General features: G+C 42.1%; 1 protein-coding gene across 1 annotated transcript; it reads left to right on the forward strand.

The window, feature by feature from the left end:
* Nucleotides 1-7: 7 nt before the first annotated feature.
* Nucleotides 8-18,783, forward strand: CDK20 (cyclin dependent kinase 20). The gene is made up of 9 exons (XM_058170762.1): nt 8-183; nt 2,806-2,895; nt 3,021-3,134; nt 7,657-7,845; nt 7,987-8,108; nt 8,450-8,512; nt 9,161-9,284; nt 9,409-9,564; nt 12,102-18,783. Exons 2-9 carry the CDS (start codon nt 2,821-2,823, stop codon nt 12,288-12,290), a joined length of 1,032 nt encoding a protein of 343 aa, XP_058026745.1. The 5' UTR covers nt 8-183; nt 2,806-2,820; the 3' UTR covers nt 12,291-18,783.
* Nucleotides 18,784-19,796: the final 1,013 nt, after the last annotated feature.

The raw sequence follows: 19,796 nt of genomic DNA on the forward strand, positions 1-19,796 counted from the left end.
GCCGGGGAGCTGTCACTTGCGGGAGCGCGCGGCATGCTGGGAAACAACCAGCGGGAATCCTTTGGCTGAGCAGCCTCCTGATTCTTCAGGGACCCGATCGGAGAAAGCGGGACGGATGGCGGAGTCCTGCCTCCATCTCCCTAGAATCCTTTAAGGGGCGCTGAGCGTGGGTCCCCTAATAGGGTAAGGATGGGTTTATTGGGTTTTGCATAAGACGACGCGGACCCCCACTCCAATTATCCCTCCAAGCTGTTCCGCCTGCTTTTGTTTTGTTTTGTTTTCTTAAAGCGTCATTACCTTTAATGGGGATTAGGAAAACAGATGCCACACTTTTCTTGCAAAGGAGCAGGCAACCACCATTTATTACTATTATGCATTAGGAAAAGCGGTGCATTAGCGCCTTAGGTTAAGAGAGGGGAAAAAAGGCAACTTACCTCTTTCACATTTTAAATATGCGCGTGCACCTTAACGAGAAAGTATGTAGGAATAGATAGTTAGATCTTGAGCAGTTGGATGGGCAATATAGTAGATAGTATAATTAGAATTAATCGCGTTTATTGCTTTAGTATATTACGGTGGTCATATCTTAAATTTTGATGTCTCTGAAAAGATCCTAGGTATATTTGCAAAAAATTAACGCCGGCTGGTTGTTAAATATTTCATAAAACAAGGAACCTCTATATTCAATAGCAGTGTACCACTGAATATGTCTGGTGGCAGGCGAAAAGTGAGAGAAGGTTGCTGCTGTGAAATCCTGTTTGCAGAACCAGTGATAGAGATCTAATCTAATCTAGAGATCCAGCTAATCCAGGAGAATCCAGGATGGTTTAATTTACGATTAAAACTGCTTCCCATATTCGGATTAAAGAAGGTGGGGTGGATGATGGGATCATCATTGGCACATACAAAGGAATTTGGTATTTATCCTGTTCAAAGCAACTATCTTAATATTTCAACTCGGATATCTGGGATAGGTTTTATGCATATTTTTCTTTCTAAATTATATGCCAGACTTGTATTTCAGAGCAACCAGGTCCCAGTTATTGAGAAAATTGCTTCTCTCATCCAGGATATAGCAATAGCACTTCGTTTAATTTACTTTATTGTCATTGTACCTCGTTAAAGGTACATTAAATGCCATCTTCAGTGTACATTATGAATATAAAAATAAAACAGAAACACATCCTTCACATTCTATACAATTGAAATGAAAACCAATGTTGCATTAACATTGCACTATACATTAGAATTCAATATAGTTACTGCCGTGGGATAGAAGCTGTTTTTCAGCCTATTTGTCCTTGTTTTTGTTATCCTGTACCATCTGCCAGATGGTAATAGTTCAAAAACAGGGTGCCCAGGATGAGATGGATCTTTAAGAATGTTTTGAAGAGTCAGCACTGTCCGAAGACGTCTCCGTGGTCATGTGGCCGGCATGACTAAATGCCAAAGGCACATGGAACGCTGTTACCTTCCCGCCAAAGATGATCCCTATTTTTCTACTTGTATTTTTTACGTGCTTTTGAACTGCCAGGTTGGCAGAAGCTGGGACAAGTAACAGGAGCTCACCCTGTTATGCAGCACTAGAGATTCAAACCGCTGAACTGCTGACCTTTCGATCGACAAGCTCAGCGTTTTAGCCACTGAGCCACTGCGTCCACTAATTTATAATAGGCTGGGTTATTTTATGTTTTACTTTTCTGGAAAAGGAATTAAAACAGCCTGATTTTGCTTCCTCAATACTATAATGCCTTTTGAAAGAATCTTGAAATCAACATTGGAGAAATCCACAAAGTAATCTAGTTAATATCCTATGATGCATTTTGGAAGTTTACTTTGGTTTGCTTGAAATTCTCTTCTATACCACCAAGAATTCTGACTTTTAAAAAATCTTGCCACTCTGTATATGGGCTGGAGCAGAGAAAGTTCAGATTTATTTATAGTATTCAAAAGCTGCTCATCTTATACTATATTACCCTGACTGCCTAACAACAGCTACATAAAGAAAACACTATATAGATAACATTGTACTCCCATCCCAAATATATATGTGTTAAATTCAACTCCCAGCTGGACAAGTGGCTGGAGGAACAAGTCTTCATAGCCTTATACTGTAGTATTTTCTTCAAATTCTGTGTGCATTTTAATGTGTGTATATTATAATGGAAATTTGTTTTGATTCATTTTATGTTCACCGCCAGGAGTCACTTGTTGAGATGGGCATCCAAACCGAATAAATATATAAACAAATACGCCCATTCAATTTTAATGAATTAATTCAAAGATAGAGAATTGTATCAAAGATTTAAGTCATAGAATGTTTTTAAAATTAATTTAACAAAACGGCTTCCCCATTTTGAAATTTTGATTCTGTAAAGGCCATGTTTTTTTTGTTTTTTGGTTAATCACATTTTTTTCAGTGACTTAATTTTCTTTGTTGGAAGCCAAAATTAGTTAACCAGTTTCAAAAAAAAAATAGTGCAGGTACATACGGATAGAAATCTGCAGCTTGCAAGATGAGAGGTGACCCTGCTTTTTCTTTGCTATTTGAAAGTTTGTCATCAGATGTAATTCTTTATTTTGAGCCTTTTGAACTGGTTGTAGTTTTATATAGCTTTTAAAGCTAATTTTAATTGTTTTAAAACAATTGGTATGGTAGGTTAGCAGTCTAATGTTAGCTTCAGAGAGAAAGGTGGGACATACTTTTAACAAAGAAAAAGGGAAAAACGAGTCACAAGTTATTTAATAAGAATGCATGAATCCCGGGCTGGAACAGATGAGCTGACTTTCCTTTGTCTGTTTCAGTTATGAGAAGGCACCATGGATCAATATAGCATTCTTGGCCGTATTGGAGAAGGAGCCCATGGCATTGTTTTCAAAGCCAAGAACATAGAAGTAAGTGGAATTCCTCATGATCTCTGATGCCAATGTAGCCAGCTTTGTTTCCCTCCCACCCACCCCCTCAAGTTCTGGGGATGAACATCTGCTTCCAATTTTTATTTTGCTCCCTTACCTGGCAGACTGGGGAGACTGTGGCCCTGAAGAAAGTGGCTCTCCGTAAACTGGAGGATGGGATCCCCAACCAAGCCCTGCGAGAGATCAAAGCTTTGCAGGAGATTGAGGAAAACCAGCATGTGAGTAGCTTGTGGAAGTGAGGATTCATGAGTTAACTGGATCAGTTAACCGGATTCTCAAGTTCCATCTCAGGCCTGGCTTCCAATAAACTAACCTTTCAGAATGAATTAGCCTGGTTTACATACTGCACTAAGGCAAAATAACCTGAGGGTGAGTGTCAGATAAAGATTATGGATAAATTGAGCCATTATAACTTTGTCACGACTTTCCCTTCCGCTGAAACAACTTGCTGCCACTCCCTTGATCTTCCAGAAACATGTAAAAACTGGCTATAATACCGTATATACTCGAGTATAAGCCGACCCGAATATAAGCCGAGGCACCTAATTTTACCACAAAAAACTGGGAAAAACTATTGACTCGAGTATAAGCCGAGGGTGGGAAATGAGGCAGCTACTGGTCAATGTAAAAAATAAAGATAGAGCCAAGTAAAATAACATGAATATTTATTTGAACGAAAAACAATAAAAGTGCAAAAGGGGGAAGGAGGATTCCCAGCTCTAAACAAAGGGAAATCCCGGAATGCCAGCGCGAAAGGCGGTGCTCGCGTTCCTCCTCCCTTGCTCAAAAGCCCCAACATGATATTGGAATTGGATGCCATTATATACCTGCTGAGGGGATAATTTGAATAACTTGAAAGATATAAAAGCTCTAAACATATTTGTTTAAAAATCTAAAATCTATACTTAAAATAAATGAATATAAAGTAATAAAGTTCTTTAAAGTTGTAATTCACTTTGCTGCTGAAAAAGAAAGGAAGCTTAACACCTTAAATGGTATTTATTAACTGAAATATCATCAAATCAAATATATAATGAGGTATATTATAATGACCTTTGTTTTCAGAAAGAAGCATGATGGAAGTTTTTCAATAAAGGGGAAATATAGAAAAACTTAGTGTCATGCTCATATATCATCTTTACAGATGTTGTTAACACTATACTATGGCAGCATATGATGGTACAATGTTTCAATCAATTTCAGGATGAAAAACTCATCAATGAGGAGGAGGTATAATTTATTAACCTTGTATGATATCAGTTTCTCAAGGACTCTAGAAGGACCCGAGGAAGAAATCTCTGCCCCTCCCACTTTCCCTTTCCAACCCAGCCTTCCAAAGGGACCCGAGAGGAAGAAATCTCTGCCCCCTCCCCACTTTCCCTTTCCAACCCAGCCTTCCAAGGGGACCTTTGAGGGAGAAATCTCTGCCCCTCCCACTTTCCCTTTCCAAGGCAGCCTTCCAAGAGGACCTCTCGAAAAGAGCGAAAGCTTTCTCCTGGTCGTTTACCACCACCATACCCTCCACGCCGCCATCCTAGGCTGGGTTAGAAACAAGGAGGGGGAAGTTCAAGGACCACATCGATGGCACGAGCTCAGATTGCCGGCTGGGGATGATGGGCGCTGCAGTGCGATCTCGGGAGAGACTAGGGGGGAAGAAAGAATGACTGTTTCCCCACACCCTAGGATTGGGGAAAACATTGACCCCCTTAGTTGCGGGAGAAGGGTTGCGCTCAAAGCGGTCGCCTCCATCCATCAATCCATCCATCCTTCCTTCCTTCCTTCCATCCTTTTTTTTTTCCCAGCGAGCGGTGCGTGTGTGTGACATGCAAGCAAGACGTCTCACGGGGCATGTGAACTGGGTATGTCTAGTTTAGGGGTGACATGATAGGAACATTCCAATATCTCAGGGGCTGCCACAAAGAAGGGGGAATCAAACTATTCTCCAAAGCACCTGAGGGCAGGACAAGAAGCATGGGTGGAAACTAATCAAGGAGAGAAGCAACCTAGAACTAAGGAGAAATTTCCTGACAGTTAGAACAATTAACCAGTGGAACAACTTGCCTCCAGAAGTTGTGAATGCTCTAACACTGGAAGTTTTAAGAAGATATTGGATAAGCATTTGAAGTGGTATAAGGTTTCATGTAAGCAGGGGTTAGACTAGAAGACCTCCAAGGTCCCTTCCAACTCTATTATTCTGTTTTTTTGTTCTGTTTTCTTTCTAATCTATCTATCTATCTATCTATCTATCTATCTATCTATCTATCTATCTATCTATCTATCTATCTATCTATCTATCTAATTAGCTAGCTAGCTAGCTATCATTATCTCGCTTCACAAGGCAAAACCTAAACACGAAGTTGTAGCTGAATAGCCCTACATAATTTAGCTTTTTCCAAGCTGGTGATTTCCAAAGGCTTTGAAATGCGACTTTCCTCATCCTCTGCCAGGATAAGCTGATGTGCTCAGAAGGCTGGGAATGGTGGCATTTCCCTACATTTCTTGTGGGCAGAAGGTGGACCCCTATGTTTCCTTGAAAACACCTCCCAATATTTATTAGAGTGACTTCTCTCCCCAGAAGAAAGGTGCGAGCGCTGTTTAACAATCCCGTCAGCTAAATCCTATCGAGTCAAAGGGGCCAGTCAATGGGGCTAGGATGAATTCTGGGTCACCAGGGACCCTTTTTTTGTGCCCGTTCCCCAACCAGGGCGGGCCAAGCAGCCGCTCTTTTAGCGGCTCTGGAATGGATGTTGAGGTAACCCAAAGAGGCAGCCTCTTTTCAACTCCCCCGCCCCTTTTTTTTAAACGCGTCCTGCCGGGCGGCGACAGGGACGCGGACACCAAAAGCGGCGCCCCGTTCTTCTCCGCTCTTTTATTTTATTTTAGTATTCAATCGGCAGCAGAGGCTCGAGCCTTCTGGGGCGCCGGGAAAAGGAGCCGAGGAGCTGCAGCAACGTTGCAAGAGAGCCGAAAAGAGGGGTGGGGGGGGGAGAGAAGCAAAAAAGAAGAAGAAGCAGCAAGCTTTCCAGCCGACTTCGGTGTGGCGCGAGAATCCGATCCACCGCCTCCTTCCCCCGGCCGACAGGGCTGAACTGCCGCGCTGCACCACCACTTCCCAAAACAGATTTCCAGACTTGGAAGCAGCCCGCCACGAAAGGAGGAGGAGGAGGAGGAGGAGGAAGCGGCGGCGCGGCTGCTCCTGCTGCTGTTTCGCCTCCGCCCCTTCCAGCGCCTTGACGAGAGCGAGAGAGCAGAGAAAGGAACGCGCCGTCCGACCGGCTGTGTGTGTGTTTGTGGTGGGGTCTCATCCCAGCCACCCACCCACTCGCTCCCTTTCCTCTTCGGAGCGTGGGCTGATCTTAGAAGCCGCTGTCGGCGGGGCCGCCGCCTCCTCTTCCTCCACGCCGCCTCCTCTTGCACGCCTCAACCCCCATCCCCACCCTCTCCAGCGTGAAGGTCACCTCCTCCCTCTTCCAGGCGGCGGCGGCGGCGGCTCAGCGGGCGCCACAGCCGGCAGCTCCGCTTCCCTCCCACCTTCCTCCTTGCTAAAGGGCCAAAGTCGGCTCCCCGCCCGCCCGCGGACCCGAGCCAAGCGGTCCCAGTCAGCGAGCGGTGGCGACATGCCGGCGCCACTCCGCTTTCACCGTTCGGCTGGACTGCGACCGGCTTGGCTCGGGTCGCAGTAACTCCCGCCAGGCTGTGCCGCGAAGAAACCATTTAAAAGCCCAACTTCTGAAGCACGGAGGAGAAGAAAGCCCTGGCGGGGCTTTTAAATGGTTTCTTGGCGGCACAGCCTGGCGGAGTTACTGCGGACCCGAGCCAAGCGGTCCCAGTCAGCGAGCGGTGAAAGCGGAGCGCGCCGCATGTCGCTTTCACCGTTCGGCTGGACTGCGACCGGCTTGGCTCGGTCCGCAGTAACTCCCGCCAGGCTGTGCCGCGAAGAAACCATTTAAAAGCCCAACTTCTGAAGCACGGAGGGAGAAGAAAGAAAGCCCTGGCGGGGCTTTTAAATGGTTTCTTGGCACAGCCTGGCGGAGTTACTGCGGACCCGAGCCAAGCGGTCCCAGTCAGCGAGCGGTGAAAGCGGGCGGCGCTCGGCATGTCGCTTTCACCGTTCGGCTGGACTGGGACCGGCTTGGCTCAGGTCCGCGCGGCGAACTGCTCAGCCTTGGGCAAATCCCGCCGGACGATCTCGCCGCCTCTTTGGCGTCTCCTGTGCGGGGTTCCCGAAGTACATCAAGACGTAGACTCGAGTATAAGCCGAGGGGGCGCTTTTCAGCACAAAAAACGTGCTGAAAAACTCGGCTTATACTCGAGTATATACGGTAATTACTAGATTTTTACCTAATGATTGGATAACCCATGCCCCATTGGGTCATTGTTTCAGAGACATTTCCTTACTTAATCAGAGAAGCAGAATGACCACAGATGGGCAAAAAGCAGTGGGAAGTGGAAGCAATTTCCTGCCAGTTTTACTCACAAACTTCTTTTGGAGCGTTGATTGACTAGCTTAAAGAAGTTTAATGAAATGTGTCCAGCATAAATATACTGTAGGTGTTGGCGGGGGGGGGAATAATATAACTTGAGGTTTTATAAACACTTTCAGATGGCTCATGCTGCATCAGACATTCAGTCACTTAATACACTATACTGAGGATGGAAGCCTAGGTAAATCTTTGTGATATCAAATGTAGGACAGGTCACCCAATATTGAATCCAACTTGTCTAACTTCTCTCTTTTAGGTGGTGCAATTGAAAGACGTTTTTCCTCACGGCACAGGGTTTGTGTTGGTATTTGAGTATATGCTGTCTGATCTGTCTGAGGTGATCCGCAACTCTGAACAGCCTCTTACTGAAGCCCAAGTGAAAGGCTACATGCTAATGCTGCTCAAGGGGGTGGCTTTCTGCCATGCCAACTCTATTATGCACCGGGTGAGGCCTGGTCAAGTTTGACCATAAGATGGCTTCCTTCTCCCAGGAAGATCATACCTTGTTATTTGACTCATTGATGCTGTGCATCCTGTTCTTCCTTAGCTTCTGAGATGTTTTCAAATTCTTGCCATGTCGTTTCAGGATCTGAAACCAGCCAATTTGCTGATCAGTTCTACAGGGCAATTGAAAATTGCTGATTTTGGCTTGGCCCGGGTGTTCACCAGTGATGGAGATAGACTATATAGCCATCAAGTGGCCACCAGGTAAATAGCAATGGGCATGGGGCATGGATTCAGCATTTAGCGAGGGAAGTGAGATTCAAACTGGAAGATGCCTGCATCTCCAACTTGTAGTATCCACAGCTAACCTGTTTAGTGGTAATGGAAGTTGGACCAAATAGCTCAGCGACATTCCAAGGGGGTCCTTAGATTCCCAGTTCAGACCTTATTCCAAGACTCTTGAAATCAGTCCTAAATGTTAAAAAAGTGCTGGAGTCTTGTTGGCACCACACATGAAAATTATGGGGGCTATTCTAGAGTTGAGTTTCATTGTGAGAGATGAATAGAGTTGTGTATAATATAATTCGTGTACTCTTCCCAATTAGGTGGTATCGGGCTCCTGAATTGCTGTACGGTGCTCGAAAGTATGATGAAGGTGTAGACCTGTGGTGAGCAGCTTTGATCTCTTTCCCTTAATCAGTCTGGATTGTTCTATTTCTGGCCTGTTTTAAGGGGGCAGCCTTGGAGTGTTAGAGATGCAGTTGTTGAACTGATTGAAAGCCTTGACCACAATGCCACCAGATATAATTGATAAGCAGAGTAGGTGGAAAATTGCCAAGGGAATCCAATACAGATTATACTTTTTAAGGGAGGAAATTATAAAGTAGATGTTGAAGGAAAGTTCAAAAAGAATCCAGGTTTCTCCAAAATGCTAGGAAATCACTCAGAATCACAATAATCAACATTTACCTATAATATATTTCCTGGATCAGGAAAAGTGTTATTACCATCATTCCTTAACAGCGTTAAGGAAACCTGGAGAAAAGGAATCTTCCTTCAGAAAAGGGAAGCCTTTCCCAAATGAGGAAAACAAAAAGAAATGCAAACTTACACCAAAGAAATGGAAGTCTACAAACTGGAATGTTGAAACTTTTGCATGGAAAAAAAAAAAACCATGTTGAAATCAAGAATCAAAGATGTTTCACTGCAAAAGAAGCAGGAAACTGGTTAGGGAAGGGATTGATTGTTTGGATGACCGAGATGTTTCCCCTTTATCTCTTCATCAAGCCACCTCTTTTTTATTCCTCTTCAACCAGGGCAGTCGGCTGCATCTTTGCTGAACTTCTCAATAATTCTCCCCTCTTCCCTGGAGAAAATGACATTGAGCAGCTGTGTTGTGTCCTCCGGGTACTTGGCACACCTAATCAAAAGACCTGGCCGGTGGGTTCAATAATCGTTAGCTTGCCCGCAGAGATTAGGGCCTGGGGATGGGAGGAGTGTGGACTTTTAAAAGTGAAGAAACCAACAGCCAAGTCCCCCCATTGTTATTCTTTTGCTGGGACAGGAGATTACAGAGTTGCCCGATTACAACAAAATCTCCTTCAAAGAGAAGCAGCCCATCCCTTTGGAGCAGGTGGTCCCTGATGCTTCTCCACAAGCAGTGCAGCTGCTGAAAGAGTTCCTGGTTTATCCTTCGAAGCAACGTATGCAGGCAGCCCAGGTAAGGGGGAGCAGTGAGGTTGCCGGTATTGGGCGGGATCCTGCAAAGAACAAAGCAAGGAGCTTTATGGGATTGTGTGAAGCAACGCAGTACACAGAAAGTCCTCAACTTACAACAGTTCGCTTAGTGATCGTTCAAAGTTACAACAGCACTGAAAAAAGAATCCTTATGGCCATTTTTCACATGATTGTTGCAGCATCCCCATGGTCGTGCATTTTACATTTGGATGCTTGACAGCTGACCCACATTTATGATGGTTCCAGTGTCCCGGGGTCATGGTGATCGTTGTTTGCAACCGCCTGACAAGCAAAGTCCTTGGGAAAACCAGATTCATTTAATAACCGTGTTACTAATTTAATAAGCGTAGTAATTCACTTAGCAAATGTGGCAAGAAAAGTCGTAACATGGGGCAAAACTCATTTCTCACTTAGCAACATAAATTTTGGGCTCAATTGTGGTCGTACATTGAGGACCACCTGTATTGGCCGAAACCAGTTATGTATGAGTCTTTCTTTGAAACTACTACATGTAGATTAAGGAAGGAGTAGTTTGAGCCCCTTGTGACTGTCCAAACCCAATTATATGCTCAGTAAGCCATGCTGCTTTCTTAAAAAAGTACGTTTTTCACACATTGGAGAAAGTAGTGGACGTAGAATTTTTATGAGTGCCGAATTTTAATAGATTGAAGTTGTGAGCCTGCTTTAGTAAAATTACTTTTGGAGGTCAATGTCAGCTGCCCAACAACTGCAGATGAAAGAAAGAGTACAGTCCATGGGTGAGAATGGATTGTCCCCTGCCATGGAGATCCTTTAGATTTACCCACTTGTGGGCATCTTCCACTCCCTACCCCAGGCTTAGCTTGTAACAAGGAAGCTGAGAAAATAAGCAGTGGTTTTACAAGCACTTTTGTAGCACATGTGAACCTAGTCTAGGCTATCTCTTGGAATTCCCTACCAGCGCCAAAGATTGTATCCTTATTTTAGATACTTGTTGAAAATCGACCCCGGGGAACAGTTGACTTCTAAAATTTCTTGAGAAATTTTGCTCGTTGAGAAGAAAGCAAGTTCATTCTGTATCACCAAGAGAGGGCACTCCAACCCACTTTGCTGTTTTGCAGTGGATATTTGTCTATGATCTTTTGCCAAGCTACGAATGTCCCTAAAGATGCTTCTCTAGCTAATGAGCAACTTGTGGTACAACAAAGGCAACATGCAACTATTCCACCTTAATAGATTTTTTTTAAAAAAAGAAACAATACTAAGCAGTAGTGGGAAAACATGAGAAGATCCACTCCTCTGAATGCAATAAAATACCCTATGCCACCAGACTTGAAATCTTGGGTTTAGAAAATCTAGAACTACACCGCCTTTGACATGACCTGAATTTAACTCATAGAATCATCTATTACATTGTCCTTCCTCTCGAAGACTACTTCAGCTTCAATTGCAACAATACACGAGCACACAATAGATTTAAGCTTAATGTTAACCGCTCCAATCTTGACAGCAGAAAATATGACTTCAGTAACAGAGTTGGAATACACTACCTGACTCTGTGGTCTCTTCCCAAAATCCCCAAAGCTTCAACCAAAAACTGTCTACTATTGACCTCTAAGAGATCTCTAAGGGGCGTGCATAAGAGCACAAGCGTGCCTACCGTTCCTGTCCTATTGTTTCGTTATATCCAGTTAATATAGTTATTGCATACTCATGCTTATATATATGCTTATATATTGTTTGGTTATATCATGCTTATGCTTATATATACTGTGTGACAAAATAAATAAATAAATAAATAAATAAATAAATAAATAAATAAATAAAATAAAGATTTAAAGAGGGAAATTACATCCCCCACCACATGTGAAATTCTGTAAACAAGGTGGAGGGATTGCATGGTAGAAGCTTGTTCAAACTTTTTTCATCCAGCATGAATGGCCCATATCCCCTTTTTGCTGTTATCAGCCTTCCCTAGCTGATACAGGTAGTCCTTGATTTATGACCAGTTGCTTAGCAATAGTTCAAAATTCTAACGGACCTACCCAGAGAGTACTTTTGACACAGATTCCAACTCTTGGGACACCCCACCCCCCAAAAATCACATGAACACACTTCAGTGGCTTAGCGGTTGGGTTGCATTTATGGCCATTTGCAACATCTCACAGTTTTATAAGGGTTTTGCTGAAAATTAGCATTTACTTCTGGCCCAGAGCGAACCATGGACTTACTTAACAATTGCAATGTTTGTTTAATGACTGATGCAAAAAAAGGTCATAAAATCATTTCACAACCATACCATACAACCATACAGTCGTGATGGGCAGGCTTCATTACAATTGTAGCTCAAGGACTACCTGTACTTCCCATAATGCTCAAACAGTAGGAGATCTGTGAACTGTAATCCAATTCTCCTCCCCCCTCCCCCCAATTGGGGGAGGCTTTCTGAGAGCTTCCAGGATTTATCATGTGGCCATAGTGGGAGACACTATCGGATTTGGTCAGAGCCAGTCAGATGATTTCTTTCCTTTTGTTCCTTAGGCACTTCTGCATCCCTATTTCTTCACGCCCCCTCTGCCGGCCCATCACTCGGAATTACCAATTCCCCAACGTGGGGGCAAAAAGATTCGCCAGGGGCTGCAGCACCAGCGTGATTTCCATGTGGAGCAGCCCCTGGAAGGGTCAGTTGTAGATCTGGAACTGGTGGCACCGTATGTGATTGATGTATAAAATTGCTCTCTTTTAAAGTCTGGCTTTTATACCATCTCGTGAAGCAAGTTTGGTTCTTCATCCCAAGGCACTTTAAATTCTTGTGGGAAGGCGCTGTGCATTTATTGGCTCTATGCGTGGGTAACCACATGGCTGTAACCCAGTGATATCACACAGATGGCTGAAAGATTTAACTCTGATGTTAATTTTGTAGGGAAGAGGAAAGGGGAGAAAATAAATAAATAGAAAGAATAACAGTTCCCCAGGTTCACAATCACTGATGCAAAATTCTAACCTACCAAGAAAAATAAAATAAAATGATCACTTATTTTTGAGTCTTCCCGGAAACAACAGCTAGTTTACATGTGCTCGTGGCAGTTGCTCTGTTTAACGAACTTGGCTGAGTGTTTGTGTATAAAGTTAGGCTCAGCTAAAAAACAAACACAGTTATTAAACTCAAACCAGGCCCATTTGAATAGTTTTTCCTCCTTCAACTCTCTCAATTGAAGTAAAATGGGCAGTAACTTATCCTCTCAATACATTGTTTTCTCCACATTTTCCCCTGTGATTTAAAAAAATTGAATTGTAACTTTTAGAGGGAACTGAACTGCCTTCTGACCTCAAACTGACTAAAATTTTATTCCTGTTAAAAGCTCAAAGCAACAGTTCTTACATAAAGAACTCTAAATAATATAGAGAATCAAAATATCAGGTTTTAAATAAATATTTCCAGAATCAGCAAAACCTACTTTTTATTTTATTTATTTAATTTTTATTTATTTATTTTATTTATTTTTCAAGATCTAGAAAAATTACACATTTGCCAGACATTGAGTATTGATTTATGCACTCCCCTGGTTCCTGCATCTGTTCAACCTTTTTTTGTTTCCCATATTTTTGATACCAGGCCAGGATTTTAAGATTGTTTCCAAACAATTATTTTTTTGCTATTCAGTTATCAGTTCCATTTGCAAAAGCTTAGAGGGAGTAATTTTACTGGGGGGAGAAAACCTAGCTTTTGCCAAACAATATTTCAAAATCATTTTTGGCACAAAGCAAATAATGCAAGTTACACAAAGGATGCGGTTTGATGATTTGATCTAAGAAAGCAATCATTTTTGACAGTTTGCAAATAAATTTCCCTTAATGAAAGTAACAATAATGGCTCAGAGGCGTTGATTCTGTGCAAATTTAGTTGGGCTTTGTGTCTGACTGTGGAATGGGACATAAAAATAATAAAAAGAAGCAAGAAAAGCAAGGTAAGCATCATAATTATAATAATGGTACACATTTGAGGAGAACCGTAAATACAGGTAGTTCTTAACATAAACATTCATTTAGTGATCATTCGACGTTACAACAACACTGAAAAAAGTGACATATGACCGGTTCTCATACTTACAATTGTTACAGCATCGCCATGGTTGCATGATCAAAATTAGGGCTCTTGGCAACTGGCATGTATTTATGACAGTTGCACTGTCCTGGAGATCATGTGATTACCATTTGTAACCTTCCCAGCTGGTGTCCTACAAGCAAACTCAATGGGGGAAGCTATGTTTGTTTAATGATCGCATGATTCTCTTTAACAACACCAGTGATTCACTTAAAAACTGTCAAAACAGATTGTAAAATGGGCAAAGTCACTTAACAACTGCCTTGCTTAAAAACAGAAATGGGCTCAATTGTGATTGTAAGTTGAGAACTACCTATACTCTTCATAAGAACTTTTTTTCTGTTGGGTCTCTCAGAATCTTTAGTAACTATCAGGCCCAAAACCAAGAAAGGCATATGATGATTCTTCCAAACTGAGTTCTTTTTTGTTTCACACAAAATTAGACTTTTTATTTTTTGGGCCAGGCTGAGCACTCTACTATCTGCATCTACAATATATTCTGTGAACTGTTAGGGAGGGGCTGGCTTCATCCTCTGTCTCACACACGTAACATCTGGGCTGAGTTGACTCTTACTCCTCTGCAATGCACCCTCTCCCTCTTGGAAATCCACCTCCTTACTACACTCTCCATCACAGTAATGCTCAGATTAGGTCTCCATCAAGTAGGTCTCCATTGTTACAAAGAACTCCACATATACGAATTCCATCCATCCAGGCATTCTATTTTCTTTTTCAAGAATGCTCTACATATAGGGAATGATCCAATCCTCAATTTATCTATGAATCATTGATTAAATGACATGGGACTGAATGTACCTGGGCTTATTCTAGACATTTGAGTCTCGGTGCTATATGCAGTAGTTGTTTCTAGATTATGGCAATTACCCTGAAGTGTCTCAACCGTATCTTCACTACCATGAAGTTTTCTTAACCATAAAGAGGAACAGTGTTTTTTCCTCTCTAAAGAATATTGATGATGTCAATTACATCTACATAGCTGCAACCGTGTAGAAAAGAGTTTACAGCTTAAGTGAGGAACGAGAAAAACGCTTTAAGATTAGGATGGGCAGGGTGGAAATTCTTTCTTTTTCATTGCTGAGAGTGGAGTTGAATAGACTTGGATGGATAAGCAGGCAGGGCCAAAGATCTTGAGACTCCGTTGGAACTCCTTGGTCATTATCCTGGCTGGTGCTTCTTTTCACCACAGTGCCTGGCTTCTAAAGATAACTTTATCTCTACTTGTCTATCCTGCTGCATCATGGATTAGTTGCTTGTTTCCAGCCTATGGGTGGAGCTTGGGGTGCCTAAAGGGCAAAGAGGCAGCATTTTTGGAGAATGTTTCTTTGCTTTGCATTTTGACTAGTTTTGCACAAGGGCTTTTACTAGTTTTGCAAAACGCTTCTGGCATTTCTTGTTTCAGAATTGGGAGACTTAATACTTCAACTTTGCCCAGATGGTGGGGGAGAGAGAGAGGTACCCCACCTCAAAAAGTACTCTTCGCATGTATATGCTGTACATCTGATTTTACTTGAAGGAAAGAAACTTTCCACATTCCAGGATCATCTGAACCATCCTCTGGAAATTTAAAATAGGTGCTCTCCTCCTAAGCAACATCTGTTATCCTAAGATGTTGCTAAGCAACATTAGACTAAGAAAGAAGAGAAAGGGTGTTCTACAAATACTAATGTGTATTATTAATATTGAATTATTCTCTTTCAGAGGGCTAATATATGAAACATATTCCCTCTATTCTCAAATAATACATCTATACCTCATAACGCTATTTTTCCAATCCTGCCACTGGCTGTATAGAATATAGTGCTGCAACATCTTAGCCTGATAAAGCAAACCAAATACAATCAGAAAACAATATGGCTGCATTTCCAGAGACTGACTAAAGAGATCATGATACTGTGGGGCACTTCTGACTGGAGCTCTTAGTTTAAGGTTTCTTAATTGAAAGATCAAATAAGGCAAGAGAGAGGTTGTAGATGGTGGGGAAATGCTAATCCTGGCGATTTGTTTTATTTTGTTGTTTGTTACTAGGTTTGGATTAAGAAATGCCTGAACTGGGGAGGTATCCCACAAATGAAATTTTAAAAAGATGCAATTTAGTGGCCACATCAATTTCAAGCTCCCATTTGAGTTGGGGTTTTTTTATATACTTGATGATTTATCAATCTCATGGTTTAGCTCCTTCACCCATATCATCAGATTGTACAACCTTCTTACACAAGAAAGGCTGTGACTTATGTCCTCTTAAGTAGCCTTTTCAGCTTTTCTTTAAACTGAAGAAGCTTCTTGGAAGATCGTGAGAAGTGAAATGTTTTCAAAGGAAAAATAAAAAAAACAAAACAAAAAAGTCCAGTTGCCTTTTGGGAAAAGCACCTTTGGGATAACCATGACCTGGATGATTGAGAATCTCCATAGATATCCATGAAGCTGTGCTAGCTAAGACTCTCAGAGGAGAGAAATACCCAGACCATAAATTACCATGGAAAAAGCCTTCTCTTTGGAAGTTTCTTACCTCATCTGAGATGGCAGGAACATTCAGAGCTGGTATTTTATTACAAAGGATAGAGAAAGGTATATAAATATGCCTGATTTCCTCATAACATGCTCTGTAATGCTCTAGACTAGCTCTTACCCCATCACTTTCTTTTAAAACTAAGACTCTATCAATCTCCATCTCCAGATATTCTCATGCAGTGAGTAGGGTTTTGAAGTGAAGATAGGGGAGGGACATTTGAAACCACAAAATAAATATTTTGTCCCCAAATAGCTTTAGCAAAGATTTCTTTTGAATTTCCAAAAGAGCCTCTCATGTGCAGAACTGAGTTTCTGCCAATCCCTCTCACTCTCACCCCCAATGACAAGTTCTTTCAATAGATCAGTGGCTGCATTCTTAGGAAACCATCTGATGTTCTTTCTTAGCTTTGTCCGACTGACACTCCCAACAGGAAAGAGAGATTTTGTACTCTCGCAGTGAGCTAGTCTGGATAAGTCCTTGCAAATTTCTTGACAAGATTTTAGAAGTGGTTTGCCATCGCCTGCTTTCTAGGGCTAGGAAAGAGTCCTGGCCCAGGTTGCCCAGCTGGCTTGATGTTTTAAGTGGGACGAGAACTCACAATCTCCCAGTTTCTAACCTGATACCTTAAAGTGGCTCCAATTTTAAGTCTTAAAGAGAAGGGGACATCAATGGATCTCTGAATTTTATATAATGGTATAGTAACTAGAATACTGAGGGGCTCAGTGGCTAAAACACTGAGCTTGTCGATCAGAAGGTCGGCAGTTCAGCAGTTCGAATCCCTAGCGCAGCATAATGGAGTGAGTTCCCATTACTTGTCCCAACTTCTGCCAACCTAGCAGTTTGAAAACACGTAAAAAATGCAAATAGAAAAATAGGGAGCACTTTGCTGGGAAGGTAACAGCGCTCTGTGCACCTTTGGCGTTTGGTCATGCCGGCCACATGACCACGGAGACGTCTTCGGACAGCGCTGGCTCTTTGGCTTAGAAACGGAGATGAACACTGCCCCTAGAGCCAGAAACGACTAGCACGCATGTGCGGAGGAACCTTTACCTTTACCTTTTAACTAGAGTACTGAAGTAGACCTAACTTTAAGTCCATTCGTGGCTGTGGAAACACACCGGATGAATTTTGACCAGTCTCTCTCATTCCGGCCCATTTCAATGGGTAGCTATTGAAGTAAAACAAAAAGTGAACACGAAAAAAAAATCCTGGAACATTTTTGTGCAAATTGTTGAATAAAAGGTAATTTCACCCATTGTGGTATTATTGGTGAACTTGCTAATGTGGTGGATAATAGGGGTTCTCTTTTAAATGCTTTAAAATTATAATTATAGACCTGGGTACATTCTGTCTCATTCTCAGGATTAGAGGGTACCTGTTATGCAAATGGGGTAACAGAAGTGGTTCCAGAGATAAGCCAATATTCAGAGAACTGCTTGGACACCTCTTCTGAATTTTGCATCAGAAATCTACTTTGGCTGTATCTGCCACTCTTTTCAAGAATGAACATAGGACTGGCACAATATCATTATACAGAAAGAAAGAGATATCCCACAACTCCAACACATTCTCAAAAAGGCAAGAGTTTCAAGTTTCTAGCCTTCATGTTTGTAATGAAATGAATGTCTGAAATAGGTGCCAACCTCAGTAGGCATAGTTTTAGTTGGTTTGTACCCTCTTTTTAAGCAAAAAAAAAAAGTCAGGAAAGCTATTATTATTTGGAAGAAAATCATGGGAATGAGAAATGAGGCTATAATAGGCAGAAGAGGAGAAACAAATATGACAGAAAAAGAGCATTCCATAAGAAAAATTGGAATTGAAAAGGGTATGTTGATCAAGCTTTCTTTGAGGTAGGCCAAGTCAAGAAACAAGCATGGCGAGTATGGTAGGAATGCTCTTCATTATTGTTGAGTAGATTGTTTCTTAGTAGGATTTGATTGCTTATTTGTACCCTAGGACTATCATTAAGTATTGTACCTTACGATTCTTAACTAATGTATCTTTTCTTTTTATGTACACTGAAAGCATGTGCACCATGCTGTCATGTGTCATTGTACACATATTCCTTGTGTGTCCAATTAAAACACTTGGCCAATTAAAAAAAAGATATTCTGTTCTGTTCTGTTCTATTCTATTGAGTAACAGAACTTTGAAACCTGCAAGAGTTTCTCTCTGTCCCATGTCATTACAAAAAGGGGATATTCTGAGTTTTTTCCTTATGCTTTCCTTTTCTCAGGGCAGAGTAATCTTTTCTCAAATGCCCTCTTAACAATTCCCTCATTCCTTCCCTGTTCCCAAAGGCGGTTCTACCTTCCTTCCTCTTGATAATATATGTGTACAATGCCTGTCTGCCATAATTATAACATGATTGTCCAACAATGAGGAAAGTAGTATATAAATAAGAAAATAACTAAAGCGTTTCACTTTTGATTGATTTAAAATGTGAGGACTAGCAACTTGACTTTGGCTCATGTCTCTGTTGCTGAGATGAGGAATGATCACTGACTTGCCCTGAGGAAATGTTCGGGTTTTAGGCCCTTTCCCAGTTTTGGCTTTTTCTAGGATGCCTGATAGTAGACTACAGTTTGAAGGCTTCAGAGAAGCTGCTCCCCAGCAGTCACCCACGCAACCAATGAATGTTTTGCTTCCCAGCTCTGCCCTGTCACTCAGAGCCCAAACTGTCAGTTCAGACTTCAGATAAGGCCTTATCAGAGCTGCCCAGCTCTGCTAACTCAGAGCTACTATGCCTTGCAGCTTTCGCACCACCCCAAGAGCTGGGCTGGGGAAAGCGGCAAGCTGCATGATGCACTGGGGAATTCAAGGGGGTGGCTGAAAGGATTGGTTCGGAGGCACCTGTCTGCTCCCTGACTCAGCCAGACAAAATGACACCTGTGAAATGGTGGCAAGATTTGCAGAAACAAGCTTGCTAAAAGGAGGAAGAGCAACCATGCTGGCTTGGTCCCAAGCAACCCGCAGGCAATTCAAGAGGGGCAGTCCCAGACCTCCTCAGTGTTGCAGTGAATGATAGGAATGATCATATCCTGCAAACAATCCTATGGTTGCTCCTCTCTCCTCACATCCTTGCAGTGAAATGGACCCTTCAGAAACACAGCCTTACTATGTCCCCAGCTTCTGTTGCCACTTGTGAGGGCTGTAGGGAAGCCAGTCAGACAAGCTGATTTCTAAGCCCACTTTTTAAACAATACTGCAAGCAAGACCTATATTTTCTGTAGCATTTGCATTCTTACACTATAATGGTATGTTAAAGGTGGAAGTATAGGTACTGCATATATTCTTCCAAGTGAAATCAAGCAAGATTTGGAAGAGGGTAGAAGCCTCCTGGGGGTTTTTCCATAGCATAGGACAGCATCTTACTTCCAAATGCATTTTAACATTTCACATGGTGGCTTTTGTAAGCCCTGATCCAATTACAAATAAATATAGTATTTTAATGCATGGAAAATATAGCCTTCCCTGAGATGAATGTCACGACTCCGCAACTCTCTGCAACGATAACAAGTAACAAACAAGAACAGAAACAACAATAATAATACATTGAATCAAAGAAAAAATGATAATAATATTCAGCCTAAACATCTGC

Source organism: Ahaetulla prasina, chromosome 2 (genome assembly GCF_028640845.1).
Source record: "Ahaetulla prasina isolate Xishuangbanna chromosome 2, ASM2864084v1, whole genome shotgun sequence".
Classification (NCBI taxonomy): domain Eukaryota; kingdom Metazoa; phylum Chordata; class Lepidosauria; order Squamata; family Colubridae; genus Ahaetulla; species Ahaetulla prasina.

Excerpts from the sequence above, each read along its gene's own strand:
- CDK20 (XM_058170762.1), top strand. The coding sequence starts at position 2,821 with ATGGATCAATATAGCATTCTTGGCCGTATTGGAGAAGGAGCCCATGGC. Across the intron at positions 3,135-7,656 it reads AGATTGAGGAAAACCAGCAT|GTGGTGCAATTGAAAGACGT; the intron begins GTGAGTAGCTTG and ends TCTCTCTTTTAG. Across the intron at positions 8,109-8,449 it reads AGCCATCAAGTGGCCACCAG|GTGGTATCGGGCTCCTGAAT; the intron begins GTAAATAGCAAT and ends CTTCCCAATTAG.